General features: G+C 34.1%; 2 protein-coding genes across 6 annotated transcripts in view; one reads left to right on the top strand and one right to left on the bottom strand.

The window, feature by feature from the left end:
- Positions 1 to 17,715, bottom strand: part of LOC123533487 (mitogen-activated protein kinase kinase kinase kinase 3-like) — a 96,024-nt gene that overhangs the window by 20,504 nt on the left and 57,805 nt on the right. For all 5 annotated transcript variants that reach the window (XM_045315158.2, XM_045315152.2, XM_045315147.2 and 2 more), the window contains 6 exons: positions 17,242 to 17,350; positions 15,952 to 16,114; positions 15,487 to 15,587; positions 13,834 to 13,916; positions 12,761 to 12,826; positions 8,755 to 8,847 (listed from right to left, as the gene is read on the bottom strand). In XM_045315158.2, coding sequence (XP_045171093.2) covers positions 8,755 to 8,847; positions 12,761 to 12,826; positions 13,834 to 13,916; positions 15,487 to 15,587; positions 15,952 to 16,114; positions 17,242 to 17,350 — 615 coding nt within the window. The remainder of the gene's footprint in view (positions 1 to 8,754; positions 8,848 to 12,760; positions 12,827 to 13,833; positions 13,917 to 15,486; positions 15,588 to 15,951; positions 16,115 to 17,241; positions 17,351 to 17,715) is intronic.
- LOC123533523 (uncharacterized) lies at positions 595 to 4,319 on the top strand. The gene is made up of 4 exons (XM_045315179.2): positions 595 to 1,012; positions 1,284 to 1,348; positions 2,786 to 3,031; positions 3,788 to 4,319. The coding sequence occupies exons 1-4, from the start codon at positions 822 to 824 to the stop codon at positions 4,303 to 4,305; spliced, it is 1,020 nt and encodes a 339-aa protein (XP_045171114.2). The 5' UTR covers positions 595 to 821; the 3' UTR covers positions 4,306 to 4,319.

The following is a 17,715-nucleotide window of genomic DNA, read 5'->3' on the forward strand; positions in this document are numbered from 1 at the left end:
CTGTTCCAATTTTTAAAGATAATAATTCTAATACAGGTAACAGACACTGATCTACCTAAGTCAGGCCACCTTTAAAATAACTTGGTTCATGTCACATATGACTATCCAAATAAATAAAATACTCAGGGCTTGTTAGATTGGCAGAGTGCCGGTACAATATACTTTTTAAAAAATCTACTTTTTTGTGAGGAAAATAAAAGACTGGGAGATGCGTAACCCACACTCACTTTTATGTGGCCTAACCGAAAACCAAGTTTTAAGTTTTCATTAAGATTTTTTTCCCCTCAGAAAATATTAAATATAAAATGTTTAAAAAAATCAAGGTAGGTAAAAAAAACCTTTCTGCATTTTCCTACAAATACTCTTATTGCACCAAACATAACTACACTCTTGTTAAAGAAATTAAGTGCAGTGGGCACAGGTTTAAGTACTTAAAAAATTCCTAACTTAATTTAAAACCTTCTTAATCTCCCAGATGTGTTTGATCCATTTGCTACAAACATAAACAGGCACAATGCACTCAACAAGCATATTTTCTCCCCTAAGCATAATCTGTGTTTGTGTGAAGTCACTAAGTGTGAACGCTCTCTCGACAAGTACAACCCTAAGTGGTTTACACAATTGATCCACTCAGATGAGATTTTTCCCTACTTTATACTGCATTTTATAGGCAGCCTGTATGTAGGTCACGTAAAATATTGGCAAATTATAGAGTGTATCTTAGCTTAGGAGTGGAAGAAAATTCTCAAATTAAGATAAGATTATGAGATACTTTTAGCTGAATAATCTAGTAGATGGAGTGATCAGTGCTGACTTAAAATATGGACTTTACAATGGATTCATTTGCACCAAGACGGCCAAGGTGCCCTAACTGGACAGAACAAGATAAGATCATTTTAGTGAAGAATATTCGTGCAAGGAAGGAAATTCTTTTAGCTAAGAACAAGGGGGATGCCGCTACCAAGGATGCCGTGGCAACAGCCTGGCAGGAAGTACTCAATGCACTCAACTCGTAAGTTCAACTCCTGATGAATACGTTAAAAATATGAGCTCATTTTTATGTAATTTTTTCATGAATAACTTTATGAAAATAAATGGTAAGTCTCCTTTTCTATTGTACCATATGCATCCTAATAAACAGACTGGCAGCTGAAATACATACTCATGATACTGTATTGATCTCGTTGTCAGAGCATGGAACTGAGAAACTGAGTTAGCCTGGGAGAACAATTTATATTGATGCATTGTGATCCAATAACTTAAAAAAAAGATCTATCTTTCAGGGAAACACATTTTCCAAGAACACTCGAACAAGTCAAGAAACAGCATGAGAATCTAAAGTTAAGAGGTAAACAATTTTCTTGCAGACTTCTTTGTTTGATTAATATTGATTGAACTATTCCCAAAGGATAGAGTGATTTTAGCAAGTGTAGTATTTTTGAAGTAGATTTAAACGAAGCCTTTTTATACCACGTATTGTTTTGGTACAAGTAACAAATTAGCTTAGAGGTAATGCATACTTGTTATGTTCAACAGATCTTTTGCTATGTGGGTTCGAAACTCTAGAGACTGAAGTTTTTTAAAATTATTTTCACATCTAAAGTACCTAGATTACCCGTAGTATGAGTGTTTACTGTTTTCACTATGAGCCAAGAGACAACAATAGAGAAATTTCTGGATAGGAAAGTTTAGTATCAAATCAAATATGACATTAGTGAAATGCATACAATACAAACAGGAAGTGATTAATAAAGGACAGTTACTGTACATGACTGTATTTTCATATTGAATTTATTAAACAAACTGAATTAAATAATAAAAATGCGAGGCTGTGCAGAGTATCTTATCAGTTTAATAAATTCAATGTGGAAAGAAATATAATGTTCTTTTTATCACATGTCAGCTCTTCCTGCTGAAACAGCAAAAGTTCTTCATTCTTTAATACCTATTCTAGGCTAACATAAATTTAACCAACAATCCTTATGTCAACGTCAAAGCTTTATTACAGTCCATAAAATAAACAAACGTGTTTGTAAACATGGATGGATCCAAACAAAAGGGAAAGAAGCATTTTATAGAAATATTTTGATGGCAAAATACAATACATATCCGTAGCACTGACCAACCTATAAACCAGGCTAGTCTATTTTATAAGTGCAACAACACGGTTGACCCACGAGCTGTACACGAGTGTATTTATTTACCAAAATTATGCAATGGCTTTATTTCACTCCCACGATGTCAAACATGGGATAGATGAAAACATATTAATTTTAACAGTTAAAGACCCACCACAACCTAGTGACCTACTTTTTTCGCCCACAAAAAATCATTCCTATAATACAGGTACAGCTATACTACAAGTTTTCAGGCGGACAATTTAGGCCCTTCCTGAATAATGTGTTTTCACAACTTTATCTGCAAACTTATTCAGTCAATCTCTTTTCAGCATAGTTTTAAAAACAGATGAATAACTGTCTTACACTATAGAAAAAAAATGTGATTGAAATTTAACTAAATACACTAATTTATGTACATATGACTACATTAATTCAATAAAATGTTAAGATATTAAACACATTGTCTTGGCCTAATATATGTTGCTGTCAATTTGAAATATCTCATATTTTTCATGCAAATCATGTATAATTACCATCATGGAAATACAAAAGAATACAGTTATTTTGTGGCGCCTCTTTAAAGACATGTATATCTTGATGATACAAATAGCATATAATTATATGCCTACATAAAAAATTAAATTATAAGCTTTTTTAACTTGTAGCCAAGCAGCTGTACATGGACATGATGCAATGTCCAGGTACGGTAAAGCCTCACATTGTATCACCAGCCATGAAACTGATGATGGAAGACTTCACAGAGGGAGACCCTGAGTTCTCAAACCCTACTCCAACACCAACAGCGAACAGGATACTGCTGCCCAAACAGACTGTTACCCTGCCGATAACCCTCCCCCCTCTCACACTGCCTGTACAGAGTTTACCAGCACCATCCACAGTGAACTATGAAGGTATGATAGAATTTTGTATCTCATACACTGGGCTGACAAAAACATATTGTCTTTTTTCTTACACTATTTCTTAAACCAGATTTAAGCTGTTTTTATATATGTAAGTGAAATTGCAGTTCTTTCATAAGTTTAAAGTCAAGCTGACATAATTCAGGTCAAATTACGACATTTTGGCTTTAAATGGTGTAGGCAAAAACCCATGTTTACCTCTACAAATAATTTCAAGCAAGGGCAGATGCTAAGTATACCAATGACCTTCCCTGCCATCATAACATGAAAGAATTTTACACCCTACTGTGGGGTTCAAGTCCACAGCTACATCAATCACATAGTCAAAATGGCTGAATGCATAATAATTTACCAGATACCAAAGAACAAAACAATTTATGATGGCCAGTATGATTTAAACGTACATGACCCTGCATGAACATAAAACTTTCAAAAATCATAAAACAATGTTTTAAAGCAGATATTTTATGAGTCTGATATAATTTACGCCTCACTTTTTTCTACAAACACTTTGCAGAGCTTTTCTTCATCTTTTACAGACGACTGGTGCAATACTGCCTAGAAGTGGCTATTTTTATTTTCACTTTTTGTTTACATTTACCAGGTACTAACAAAAGCACTTTCTAAATTTTGAAAAATTTGATATAAATTTGGTGTTGTGCCCCTTTAAATACTGCAATAACTAATAATGAAAACCTGTTAACATAGATAATCATTCTTACATGTTTTTTTTTTCCTTGTCTACAGATGATGACTCTAACACAAACACATCATTAAATGATGATACTGTACAGAACCACAGCATCAGCATTCAAGGAAATAACGCTAAATTTGATCAAAACAACTCAATGGATCTTACAAGAAATTCTGCAAGATTTGGTCACTTCAATGGCGCAAGCACAAGCCAGAACTCTGACAATCTCAATTTCCCAAATCCAAAACGAAGAAAGCTTGACAATGACCAGTCTGATTCATTGTTAGCTAATACTGAACTTGAAAAGATTAGGGCAGAAACGGAAAAATTGAGAGCTGAAACAGAACTAATTTACCAAAGAAAAGAGTATGAACTTGCTATTTTTGAGCTGAAGAGGCAAGTTCTTGAAGCCAAGCTGGAGTACTATACCAAAGCAAATGAGAAAGGATCAATGTCAGAACAAACAATGAACACAAATGCCAGTGAAAGAGATACCCAATCTCCCTGTGAAAGAAATACCAAATCTCCCTCTACACCTGACCTTGATGAAAGTGAGAAAGAAAAGGAATAAATCATTGTTATGTATATGAGTTTTCTTTTTTCTTTTTCTAGTGTGTGTATCAAAAAGCAGTCCATCTATGCTCCAACAACTAACAGCTTTGTTTTTGTTTTTGTTTGAGTTTAATGTCTCACTGACACAAATATATGTCATATGGGGACTTTCCAGTTTTGATGGTGAAGACCCCAAGTGCACCTACATGAACTATTTCGTCAAGAGCGGGCACCTGGGTAGAACCACCCACCTTCCGTTAGCAAACTGGATGGATTTTTCACATGAAGAATTCAAAGTCCCGAGTGACGCTCAAACCCACATTGGTGAGGGGCAAGTGATTCAGGTTTTAAAGTCAGTTTACATTTTACATGATTTCCATGCTTTTTCCTACCTGTGATACTTTGTTATTTTCTAGAATTTTCTTCCTTTTTGTCAAACATGTAAAAGCTACACAGTCTGAATTTAAGTTAACCCTTAGCATGCTGAACACGATTGATTCTGCCTTTGTGACCATTGCAGATCATGATCAGCCTGCACATCTGTGCAGTCTGATCATGATCTACTCTGTTCGCTATTCAGTCAGTAACTTTTTAGTATGCACCCCTTTAAACAGTAAATGGTACTGTCCAAATTGAAAGATGGACAAGTTCATTATAGAAATTTAGCAGGGTAAGGGTTAAGGTAAAAATCTTGAATATCTATCATTTTTCACAATTATAAAATATTTATCTAACATTGAAATAAAAACGCGAACTTGAAATGGTGCTCATCTCCACTTGTGCTACATCACAAATACCACATGACCATGAGACTCATATGACATTACAAAGAAATTCAAATATTATTTGCTCATTTTCAGTTTTATTTTTTCATTAGATCACCGACATAGGTATTTAACCTCTGAAAAAATAAAAAAGGTAAAAAATTGATGATTTATCAAAATTCTGATGAAAATGCATTGGAAATTGGAAAAAACAAGGTATCAACACTGCAGAATGTTAACTTTATTCTGCACTTTCAAAGCATCTCAAAGGCCTGAAGCTTTTCGATAAATTTTGTACTTTACAGTGACATTTTGCCATTAAACGTATCTATAAAATACAAATTTTACGATTCATTTTCACATAAACCTTAATTTTATGATTGTACATTGATTTACAATTAAGTTTACAATTAAGTACACAATAATTACTTATCAAACATGTTGCTGTTACTTGTTTTTTGTAAAAATTAAAAATATCTGGATTTTGTTGCCGATCAAAACAACAGTATTGCAAGCTTATGTACATACATGTATATCTGCTGTTTTCATCTGTTGTTTCTCAGTTTATTTAGTCACCAACCATTACCCATATGGGCAACTCCTATTGATTAATATTAGTGATTTCCATTAGAAGATACTAAATAGAGGATATTTGTTTGTTTTGAGTGAATATGGAGAAGTAAAAATGTGAAATAGGAGGTGAGATATATTCAATATTCACGAAAAACAAACAAATTTTCTTTTTATTTTATGCTCAATTACGTTGAGATGTGCATTTTGCAACAATTTTTAATCTCAGCGCGGGAAACAGACGCGCGCAAACAGACATAATGTCAGACGTGTTGTGACGTTAGAAAGACGCACACAACATAAAGTTCCATTTTATTTTATTTTTTGCTGCATAAAGTTATGAAATTCTCATTAAGTAAAATAATTTGAATTGAGAAATATACTATAAAGAACAAAGTGCGACTACAATTTTCATCCTGTTTTAATCAAATAATTTAAAATTCATACACAATGTATGAGGGGGCAAAGCTATATCTCTCTCAGTGTGAAAATATAGATTTCATATTTTCACAGTGCGAGTGATGAGATATAAAAATATTTGATAGAATACAGTATTTCATTACTTAGCATAAAATAAAGAAGCTCCGATTCCAATTCTCTGGTTCTTATGCATACCATGTGTACCATGTGTAGTTTCCATACATGGGTCACAGGACTCCTCGACAGACATTAGCAATGTTAGACAGTAAGAGCAGGCGATCAAACCTGTGATCCCTGGTCTCAGAGTTGCATTTAACCACTGGACCACTGTGTCCAGTCTTTTTATTTCTCGAAAATATGTATCTTCTATTGAACTGTGAGTAAATAAGGATACAAAAAGTTTTTACACCATCTGTGGATGAGCTGCTTTAAAGAATGGAAGAATGGAATGTTAGCGTGATAAGAATGTTTTGTTTTCGTTTTTACTTTCTTGATTTTTGAGAGACTGATTTTTCAGCCTAAATAGGTCTGGGACATGTTATATGTTCATTTATCTCAATACAAAGTCTTTTGATCCTCTCTTTATTACCTTTTGATCATTCGTAATCAAGGAATACAAAATGTGCTGCAGAATCATAAATGTTTAACAAACCAGGCTCACTTATCTGATATATTACATCTTTTTATCTGATGCAACTGCACCTTTCAATCAGCTGGAACACGTCAAAGATCACTAAACCAATAATTGGAACGTACTTGAAAGAAGTCTGAATATATCATTATGTCTTGTGGCCATGGATACTACCAACAGAACCCTTGTTTGGGTGAATTTAATGGGAAGATGGTCAACATGACGCTAAGCATTTTAAATCTTGATGCATTCCTGTTCTGTTCAGTGAAACCATCTATATAATTAAGTCCAAAAAAACTTCTGTAAAGACGATAGTATTCAGTAAGTGAAAACCCCTACAGCTCTTTATGTAGAAAAACTGGATTTGACAACAACTTAACAGATGGCTTAAATTTAAAAGGTGACAATATGTATATATGAAATCACACTTAAAAAGTGTTCAGTATTCCAAAAGAATAAGATTTTTCACAAAAAATTAACAAGCACTATTAAATTTAAAGAAAATTTCAGCTCATAGTTTATACATAATATTACTCTCTTTGGTCAATCTTGATTAAAGTAATCTGACCAATACTTTTTACAGAACTGAATGGCCGACAAGTTGTATCTGATCACCTTACTGAAAACTTTTTACCCAAATGGGATGACAACACAGGTAACCCTCAGATTGAAGTCCAAATTTCCTTAGTATCACTCCAATTTCCTGTACCAATAAGCAAGTGAAAAGATACTGTGACACCTTACGATTTCTTGGGTATGAAATTTTGTGGTCTTAGCCAAAACAGTAATTTCCTGGTGATATAAATTCTTGGACTTCCAACTTTTTGAACATAATTTTTTTTTTTTAATTTATTTATAGGATAATATTTCAAGTACTGACACCATGTTGAAATCCATGACAATTTGTTCTCCATGAATACATACAAGTTCACATCATTCTTAGAGAGCACATTGTCTCGTCTTAAACTTTTAAATATCTATATTGTTTTGTTGTTTTTCTTTTCAAACAATTTTGAGATTATTCTTTTAGCAAAATTTGCTGATGCCAAATCTGATTGAACAGTTGGATATTTACTTTTTTTGTCACTGAGGACAAATTATAGGGCCTCTAAATTTTACGTCTAAAATGACATATACCACAGTTTCTTATGTTCAACGCACAGTTTTTTTAACCCTAAGAACCACTCCCAAATTGTGGGTGCATGTTATACACAGGCTTGGACAATTTTCAAACCACAGAGCAATCTCACCATTTTGGTAAAGGAAAACTATTCTTGCTGAAGGGAACTATATAAGCTGCGCCATGAGAAAACCAACATAGTGCGTTTGTGACCAGCATGGATCCAGACCAGCCTGCACATCCGTGTAGTCTGGTAAGGATCCATGCTGTTTGCTAATGGTTTCTCTCATTGCAATAGGCTTTGAAAGCGAACAGTATGGATACTGACCAGACTGCATGGATCTGCAGACTGGTCTGGATCCATGCCGGTCGCAAACGCATGTTGGTTTTCTCATGGCGTGGCTCATATATGTTAAAAACTAAGATTGCTGTTACATTCCGTAACAGACCAGGGTGTTTTTTTTTTAACAAGTAACTTTTATGTTAACTTGATAGCATTTTTAAGAAAGAAATATTAAAACTTTTAATTATTATGATACTAATTATGGACTGACTATTATAACTGTTAACCAGGATCAAACTTTAAACAACATAACTGACTCAAAGTCAAGAAGTCGACCTTCCAACTAAATGCCGATAGATATAAATGGCCCTTTGATCTTTAACAGATGAGAACAAAAGACAAGTCACATGTGGCGTAGAACATGGTATAAACACTTATAAACACCCTTGCTTGCAGAGGTAAACCTGATCAATGGCTGTACACATTTCTACACAATTATTTCAGGGTTTTTTTTTCCATTTCCTTCTGGACTGACCAAAAAAGTTTTTTTCCCCCAAAGATTTAAGGCTTGAATGAGGGGTGCCTTTTATACATGGTTATTTATGGTATCTGTTAGTATCACAATGCTGTTTGTTATATCACAACACCTGGCCTGATATCTTAAGCGTAACACAACTTACCTAAAGATTCTACACTGAAATCAAAATGCAGTTCTGATGCTTGTCGTCGACTTGACTTCAATTTACCTGACATGCTCACTGCTTTCACAAACTCTGAAAAAGAAACATGTACATAGTAATTATGATAAACTTGTTTGTCTTATGAAAATCTAATCTTTGATAAACAGTACTGAAAATATGCTTTAAATCCTTTCACACTGAACAACTGGAATACACAAATTTTCTGAAAGAGTGAATATGGCTAGTTTTTATTCATTTAACACATCTGAAAATATGTTTTTTATCCTAATCATTATTATCATCATCAGTCATCACCATTTTCAACACCCGGTGTTATCTGTAACCTCACTCTCAACATAAATTTTACATAACATGCGAGGGCTGTATGGGAAACAACTGAAAGTAGACCACTTAACAAAATTACATGATTCTAATGGATAGGTCATCATAAGGTCATTCCAGCCAGTGCAATTTAACTTGTAATACTAGAATAAATATTATCTGACAGGTATAATATGGGACTTTTTATATTGAATGGTCACACACAGCCTTCTTTTATCTAAAGAAATTTACCTTTTATCGCACCACTAAACTGTTAAAGATGGGTAATTTTTTCCAGGCAAGCGAGCTTATTTTATCGACATACATTTGAGTGACAGCATCACTGACAGCTCAATGTCTCAAAGGGATAAGCTGCTCGAGATATCCAGTGTTTTAAGCGATGCATACACACAAAATATAAGGAGAGCAGTTGGGAAACAAATGTAAAGTAAACCGAGCTAATTCAATGCATGAAAATGGCCCTCAACTACAATAAGACAGACCTCGGACCAATTACAAGCCCCTTATGAAAACACCTTTTAATTAACAACAGAGTTCGACATTCAGCCTTCAAACTCATATAAAGACAATTAAAGCTGACAATGCAGTGCAAAAGGTTTCAAGAGATTTCATTAGGTGACAATCTACCGAGTACATACATTCCAATTAAAAAGAAACATGTTAAAACAGAATGTGATATTTTCGTCTTGTTACATTCATTCAGTATAAAACACCTGTTAAAAAGCAGTAAATTTCCTGCCCGTACAGCAATCTATACTAATACATTGTATATCCATGGTTAAAATACAAACTTCACCTCATATACAAGTACTGAATCCCTTTAAATCTAAACTAAGCTCTACTAAAGCCTGGCTCATTGGACAGAAAATAAATACAACCTCAGAGATATAATTAAACTTCATCTGCAACACATTAAATGTTCAATCTTTATATCTAGGTAGAAAAGAGATATCTGGGAAATGAAGCAGTTTAAGGTTTTAAATAATATGTGGCAGACAAAGGTCACACCTAAAGCAACAGTTACAAGTAGGCTGTTGTAAGGAATATGCAGTGTACAGTCTGTTTTTTATATAAAGTGACTGTCTTGGGGAAAAGGTTACCTGAACTAGTGTGTAGTAGTAAATGTCCTGCAATTTATTGTTAGTTATTGCAAAATTAATATGACCATATATCAATGTTTTAGAGCAATAGATTTATTTTTTCAATATCTGTTCAATACAGACAGTAAAAATTAAAATAATTTCACAGATTTTTATGATATATATCAGACTTTGACTTGTAATTGAATTTTGAACTAAACCGAGAATTAAATAAAACCCCAGAGGCATGACTTCATATGCTGAACAACATTCCTATAAAGTTTTATGACTCTAGGTCAATACATGCAATGCGACACTCTTTTATGCCCTTTCTGCAAAATCCCAGGTGCACAACTTCACATGCTGAATAACGGTCCTATATAGTTTCATGACTCCACGTCAAATACTTTTCGAGATACATGCCAGGCTAACTTTTAGGGCATTCATGCATATTTTGACTAAATCAAGGACCATAACTCTGGTTTTGCTAAAAAACCTAAGATGCATAACTTAACATGCTGAATAACAATCCTACAAAGTTCGATAACTCTAGGTCAAATATTTCTTGTGATAAGGATACACAAATAACAGACGGACAGGGGCAAATCCACTAGGTGCCATCCCAACCAAAAATATAGTCAATGTAAAGCTATTTAAACATTTCTAAGATAGAATCTTAACATTCTGTGCATATAATTTTGAAAGTCTTTTTTTATTTGCAAAATAATCCTACAAAACTGTGATGATATTATGAAGAACAACATTAAGATTTGTGATTATATAGAGGATAATTGTTGGTTTCGGTGTAATATCACGTTATAATTTCACCGAGTGGGCACCAAAAGTGATATTTTCACGAGTGGCGCAGCCACGAGTGAAAATAACAACTTTTGGTGTTCACGAGTGAAATTACCGTGATATTACATCGATACCAACAATTTTTCTGTTTATTTTATGTCTAAAACTCTACTTTTGTTGTGTTTATTTCAATAAAATGTCGAAATTTGTGGGAAACTTTATCAGGAAGCATCGCAAAGATGACGTCATTTTAACGACGTCATCGTCATATTGTTTCCGGCTTTCAGTACGCTCGGTAAACTTTTTGACATTAATCTGGGTATCAGATTTGATAATTTTCACTGAGTGGCCAGTGAGTTTATCAGGATATAATTCACCGTTATATTTCGATAAACCACCGAAAAACATAAAATAAATTATTGTAATGAAGAAATGAATCTAAGTTTGGTAGTTTCTTTGTGTAAGAAATACAAATCAAATACATGTTTCAAGGGTTGGAAGCAAAAGCTTTTATATGTACTTAAAACAAAATAAATGTATATTTCATAACCAAATGAATATTCAATCAGTGTTTTATATCTAATGTTTTACTGTCTTTTTCCGGTATTTCCCACATCCCCAAGACAATTTTCTTGAAACCACGCCTTTAAATCTATGTCCAAGCACTTTTTTTTCAACGATTTCCAAAATACTTGTTATACAGTGGAACCCCTGAAAATCGGAAATCCCGCCAAACCGAACAATTTTCTAAGTCCCAAAGTTCATTCTTCCTTTTTCAATTATACAATCTCCATGAATACTAAAAACTCTCTTATCTGGAAACCAAACAAATGTGCAGAATAGTTTCTATATAATGCATTGTAAAATTATCTCTAAATACACAACAACCTAACTGTAAAGATGGTGATTGACACCTTTACAAAGTACCAACAATTAAGGATGTATAGAATGCAAAATTAAACAAATTTGATATGTTTATCATGTTATTTACTGAAGAATGAAACACAATGATGCCATACAATGTTTTCCTAATTTTCTGCAAATTTCTTTCAAACTGGTCTTCCCACTGATTAAAAACCCTCAAAACAGAGGAACCCTTCTAAACCAACATTTTTCTTTGTCTGTTGAGTGTTCCGTTTAAAAAGGGCTAGCACTGCAGTAGAAATTACACCCTGTGCAAACTGCAATGAAACAGACTGCTACTTGTAACCACTGATGGACAGGTAGGTGAACAAATTTAATAACAGATTTTCTTTCAAGTTATCTCATTTTTTTTTCTATTTCTTCTTTAAATTCATTCTTACCATGAAGCAAGTTGCTGACAGAACGTTTTCTTACAAGTTTCGGACAAAATTCAAGCATTCTGATTTTCAAAATTGAAGTACTTTTTTCAATTCTATGAGTTCTGATAATTTTCAAGGAGTTTTCAAGGTCTGTAAAATTGTACACTTAAGGGGGTTGACACATGTTTGTGATTCGGGATGCAACTACTGCATTTAGTTTCATTAAACGAAATATATCTGGACTATAAATGTAATGTGATGACATTACGGAGAATGAGATTTATTTGCAATGACATGACACTAAAAGGTGGTAACAGTATGAAAAGTTGTGCTGACTTGAAGATAAAATGAAAATCTGTGACGACTTACAGGAATGTTTTGACAACATGATAAAACTTTGAAAAGAAGAATGTTTATGATGACATGATGATGAGATACTGATGATGATAATTTGTGATTACATGATGGAAATGTCTACTAACAAATCAATATGTTTGTACTTACTATCAAAACATATGAGAACTGTATCTTTTTCTAACTGTGTAACATTTACTACAGGCAGCTTCTCTCCTGTAACAGACAATAAGATATTCCTATAATACAGCCTATCTGTAGGCTAACATATAGTACAGTTGAACTTTGTTCACTTGGACACAATCTGACCAGCAAAATTTCTCTATAGTTCGAGCCAACAAACAAAATTCATTAAACAGGTATATTGCCGGGACTTGAAAAGTTCAAGCGAAGGGTGGTGTACAAATTATCTGAATTTCAGCGAACAAAGTTTGACTGTATTTTCAGTAACTTGAAAATTGCCTCAGGTAGACAGCACCCTATCTGGTTACTGTTTTGCTTGTTTTAAGTCATACTGACAAAGGTGGTAGATGAACCCAGGTGCCCCTAACAGTATAATTTTGGACAAATGCATGGACCTGGGTAGAACCATCAACCTCCTGTTTGCCAGTTAAATGGGTTCATTTCATGTAAAGTTCTGCATCACCTGCAGTGTTCAAAACAGGGATGAGGGACAAGTGATTCACGATCTCAGATCTTAACCTTTCAATCACAGAGAATTTCTAAAGATTGAGAATTTCTAAAGAAAGGCACATTAATAAACATGTTGTAGTGGAAAATTCTAAATTACAACATAAAATAACTTTGAAACAAAGGAGATTTAATGAAATATTAATAGATCTTTCAAAAATGAGTGTATTACTTATAGACTATGATTGATACTAACATAGCAAGAGACACAGACAAATAGTCTAGTCTGATTTGACAGCTAACTGAAATTTTCTTTCATGTTTAAACTGTATCACTGAAGTTATTGCTTAACCCTTAGCCTGCTGGCAGCAAGAGATTCTGCCTTTGCAACCAGCGCAGACCAAGATCAGCCTGCACATCCATGCAGTCTGATCATGGTCTGCACTGTTCCCTATTCAGTCTGTATCATTTTGGTAAGGACCACTTTTAACAGTTAATGGTACTGTCCAAATTGAAAGATGGACAAGTTCATTATAGAAATTTAGCAGGTTAAGGGTTAAAATTGAGGTTTCTTACACCAGACAGTAACTGACCTTGGTTCTGTTCTAGGTCTAGGAACCAGTTAGACGCTGAGTTCAGATTTATAACATCAAAACTAAGGGGGTTCTTGTCTGTCCTGAAAAATATATAAAACATGATAAGCTGCATTATTGTCCAAACAAGTAACATATTAGCTTTGTTTAATTCTAGGCATGATTTTGAGAATGTTCTGGTAACTTGTGTTTTCTACACTTGACATCTACAGACTAGATTTCTATGCTCAGACAACACTACAGAAACTACCTTGGTGGGGCCTTTCTTCAGAAAGAGTATAAAAATCAAACTATTTTCCAGAGAAGCATGCCCTATGCACACCTAAAATATTCTGCCTCACTGTTCTTTAGCTTTTGACTATTTCTAAAAGTACTCATGCCTGTCTAAGGAAATGTAGAAACTGGTCACTCCCTTCAAACCCAGACCACTGGCGCCAGATCGGAAAGAAAATGCCTCTGTACATGTTATACCCTACCCCTAGGTATTCTATAAGAACCATGGTCATGAACGCGAAAATATACTAACCCGTTTCAGTCATAAATTTCTCATCTTAAACGCGCAGTTCGGTGAATAGGTACCTAATATATTGAACAAGCGATAATTTATCTTCCATCATGCACCAGTCACCTTGTCTCAATATTCCATATTGCTGAGATTATCAACATATTTTATGCTTTCGTCAACGTTACAGAAAAAACTTGCTTGACCTTCCCTAGTGAACATCCGGTCTAGAGGTCACGGCAGTGTGCACGTTTGGCGAAATGTAAACAAACAAAAACAGAATTTTAAAAAAATACAATTTTACACTAAAAATGGAAATGATGAATGAAATTCATCTTGTATATGATCTTTAATTTGAAATCGTACATTAGTCTGCATCTTTTCTGTTTATTTTATTCATTTTGCACATTTTTGCTGCATTTTCACATTTTAGCGAACACGTGTAGTAAGATGACGATTGACATACATTTTTGCAACAGCCAATCAGAATGGTTCTGTAATCTAGAACGGAAATTTACCAGGGAAGGTCAAGCAAGTTTTTTGTGTAACGTTGAAATAACTATAAACTACGCGTTGTTTTTCTAAGATAAGATGTATTGAAGAAATGTGACCGGTACACAATGGAAGATAAATCACCGCATGTTTGATATCCACAGTACACATTTACCGAACTGCGTGTTAAGTATGAAATGCGTGACTGAAACATGTTAGTAAATTTTCCCCTTCATGACCATGGTTCTTATAGAATACCTAGAGTTATGGTATAACATGTACAGAGGCATTTTCTTTCTGTTCTGGTGCCAGTGACCCAGACCTTCAGGTAAGGAGTCAGACAGTCTTACCTTTCAAATTTACACTTCCCTTGTAAAAAGTACTTGAAATATTTAAATCATTCAAAAAGTATCTTTCTTCAAAGAATCATGTCAATACTATTATTATATTATTTAGAAAGACACTGTGCAAATAAAACCATGTTATGTAATTACGATTTTTATTGTGTTGGGTTTATCGTCACACTAACACCTATAGGTAACTTTTCCGGCTTAAGGTGGTGGAAGAAGACCCCAGGTAACCATCTCTACATTGTTTCAGACAACCTTGGTAGAACCACTGTCATAATACTTAAATCAAACATTTATTACACCACTTACCCTACTCTAACTCCTAAACATATCAAGGGATATTCTAATTCTGGTGATATAAACATTTCAAACACTGGTGGCGAGGTTGGCAAAGTATCACACTCGTATATCTGAAACAAAGAAATAACTATTTATATCTACATACAAAGTTTACTATACGGATTTTACTACAGTCATAAAACTTCAGTCATTTTTAAAGAAATCTTTAGGAAATTAATATATCCAGCATTTGCCAAATTGCAATAAGACCATCCCAAGTAAATATCACTGCCAATCAACAGTCAATATTATTAACCCTAGATCCAAAGCCAGTCAATAAATGTTTCATTAAATGAAATTAGAAATATATTTCAAAGTTTTTTTTTTCTACTTTTGCCTTTCGCCTACCAAACCTGTGACGAACTATAGATCAGTCAATAGCACAAACTATGGACCATTTATATAAGGAGTCATGCAATAATATTGAATACTAACCTTGAGCTGCATAAATTTGTTAAGTGGGTCGTACCACTGCATGAGAATGATCCCCGTTGGCAGTGCCCCACACAGATATTTATAGCCATTATATGGATTTCTGCCAACACAACATCGCATACATCCTTTAGTGTCAGGTACCTTCGATGTTGCCGTGTATTTCCTGCAAGGTTCCATTTTACATTATTTGTCTAGTTCAATAAGTATAAAATCAGGGATTAAAGGAAATAACGATATTACATCACACATACAGAAGTCTGTAGTATAACATGTTACCCTACAGCACAAAGTCAATTACAGTATCTATGATTGCAACAGATAAATCGATCCATATTATCAAGACAGATTGCATAAAATCTTACTGTTTGTGGAGTCTGATGTCACATCAGTACACTTTAGGTTATAGGGCTACTATCCAGCTTTCATCGTTGGAGAAGACTCAAATGCACCACATGGGTATTATTTCAGACATAGGTAGGCTAGTGGGTAGAACCAACTTTACAAAAACCTTACTTGCTTCTTCATCCCAAATAATTCCATTGTTGAGTAATGAACAGGCAAGTAACTCAGCAACCTTAACCAACTTATCATGGAGATCCTGACTAACAAATAGCAAGTATGAAATTATATTTCATTTCAATTAGACCATTAATTCAGCTCGATGTATTACAGCCAGTCACCAATGACAGTCCCCAGTTGTCTAAATACACATAATTATTTTTATTAGCTAATAAAATCTAAATGAAGATCCTCTGGAAGCATAGAAATCGACCATGTAAAATAGAAGTAGAATCTTTTTTTTTTTTTTTTTTTTTGGGGTTTAACGACGTTTTTCAACAGTATTTCAGTCATGTAACGGCGGGTAGTTAACCTAACCAGTGTTCCTGGATTCTGTACCAGTACAAACCTGTTCTCCGCAAGTAACTGCCAACTTCCCCACATGAATCAGAGGTGGAGGACTAATGATTGCAGACACAATGTCGTTTATCAAATAGTCACGGAGAACATACATACGCCCCGCCAGAGGATCGAACTCGCGACCCCGCGATCCTAAGTAGAATCTGTTTAACTATCTATTCATGAGAGGTAAAGAAATGTGCATCATCTCTCACACCACTAGCACCGGCTTCAGTGGAATTCTATCATACCGGTAATACAACTGAATGTACTCCATGATCCCAAAGGATCAGAAAATATAACACTGAGTCTAAGTACAGGGAGACTTTTTACAGTCGCAAAAGTTTAGCTTTTGCACAAGAGTTAAGAAAACTATAAAATATTTCAGCTTACCTTGGTACAAGTTTTTCAGGTATTTTAGTTTTCATGGGAAGAGAGAATCTGTTTGTCTGTTTACTGTGTAACATTAACAAATCATGTCTATACAGGTGTGGATTCTTCCCTGAAATATGGAACAGAAAATTATTTGATATAAACGATCTAAATTCTGCATTATCAGTTATTGTATTATAACAAAGGTTCAAGAGAACAGCTGCAGTGAAGTCACATCAACACAATGTCATTTTGTGACTTTCAGCTTTAATGGTGCGGGACCTTTGTTTACCTTCTCATGAACAAATCTATAAGAATCAATGTTCAAACCAACAGCTACGAGATATCATGAGAAGTAAATTATTCAAAATCAGCAATCACTTGGCTAAACAGACCCCCTATACCGATACTGAAACAATTGCATGCATGCTAAACATCACAAAAAACAGTTTTTCTAAATTGCAGTATATGTCCAGCCTTCAAAAAAAAATTATG

Source organism: Mercenaria mercenaria, chromosome 1, assembly GCF_021730395.1.
Source record: "Mercenaria mercenaria strain notata chromosome 1, MADL_Memer_1, whole genome shotgun sequence".
NCBI lineage: Eukaryota > Metazoa > Mollusca > Bivalvia > Venerida > Veneridae > Mercenaria > Mercenaria mercenaria.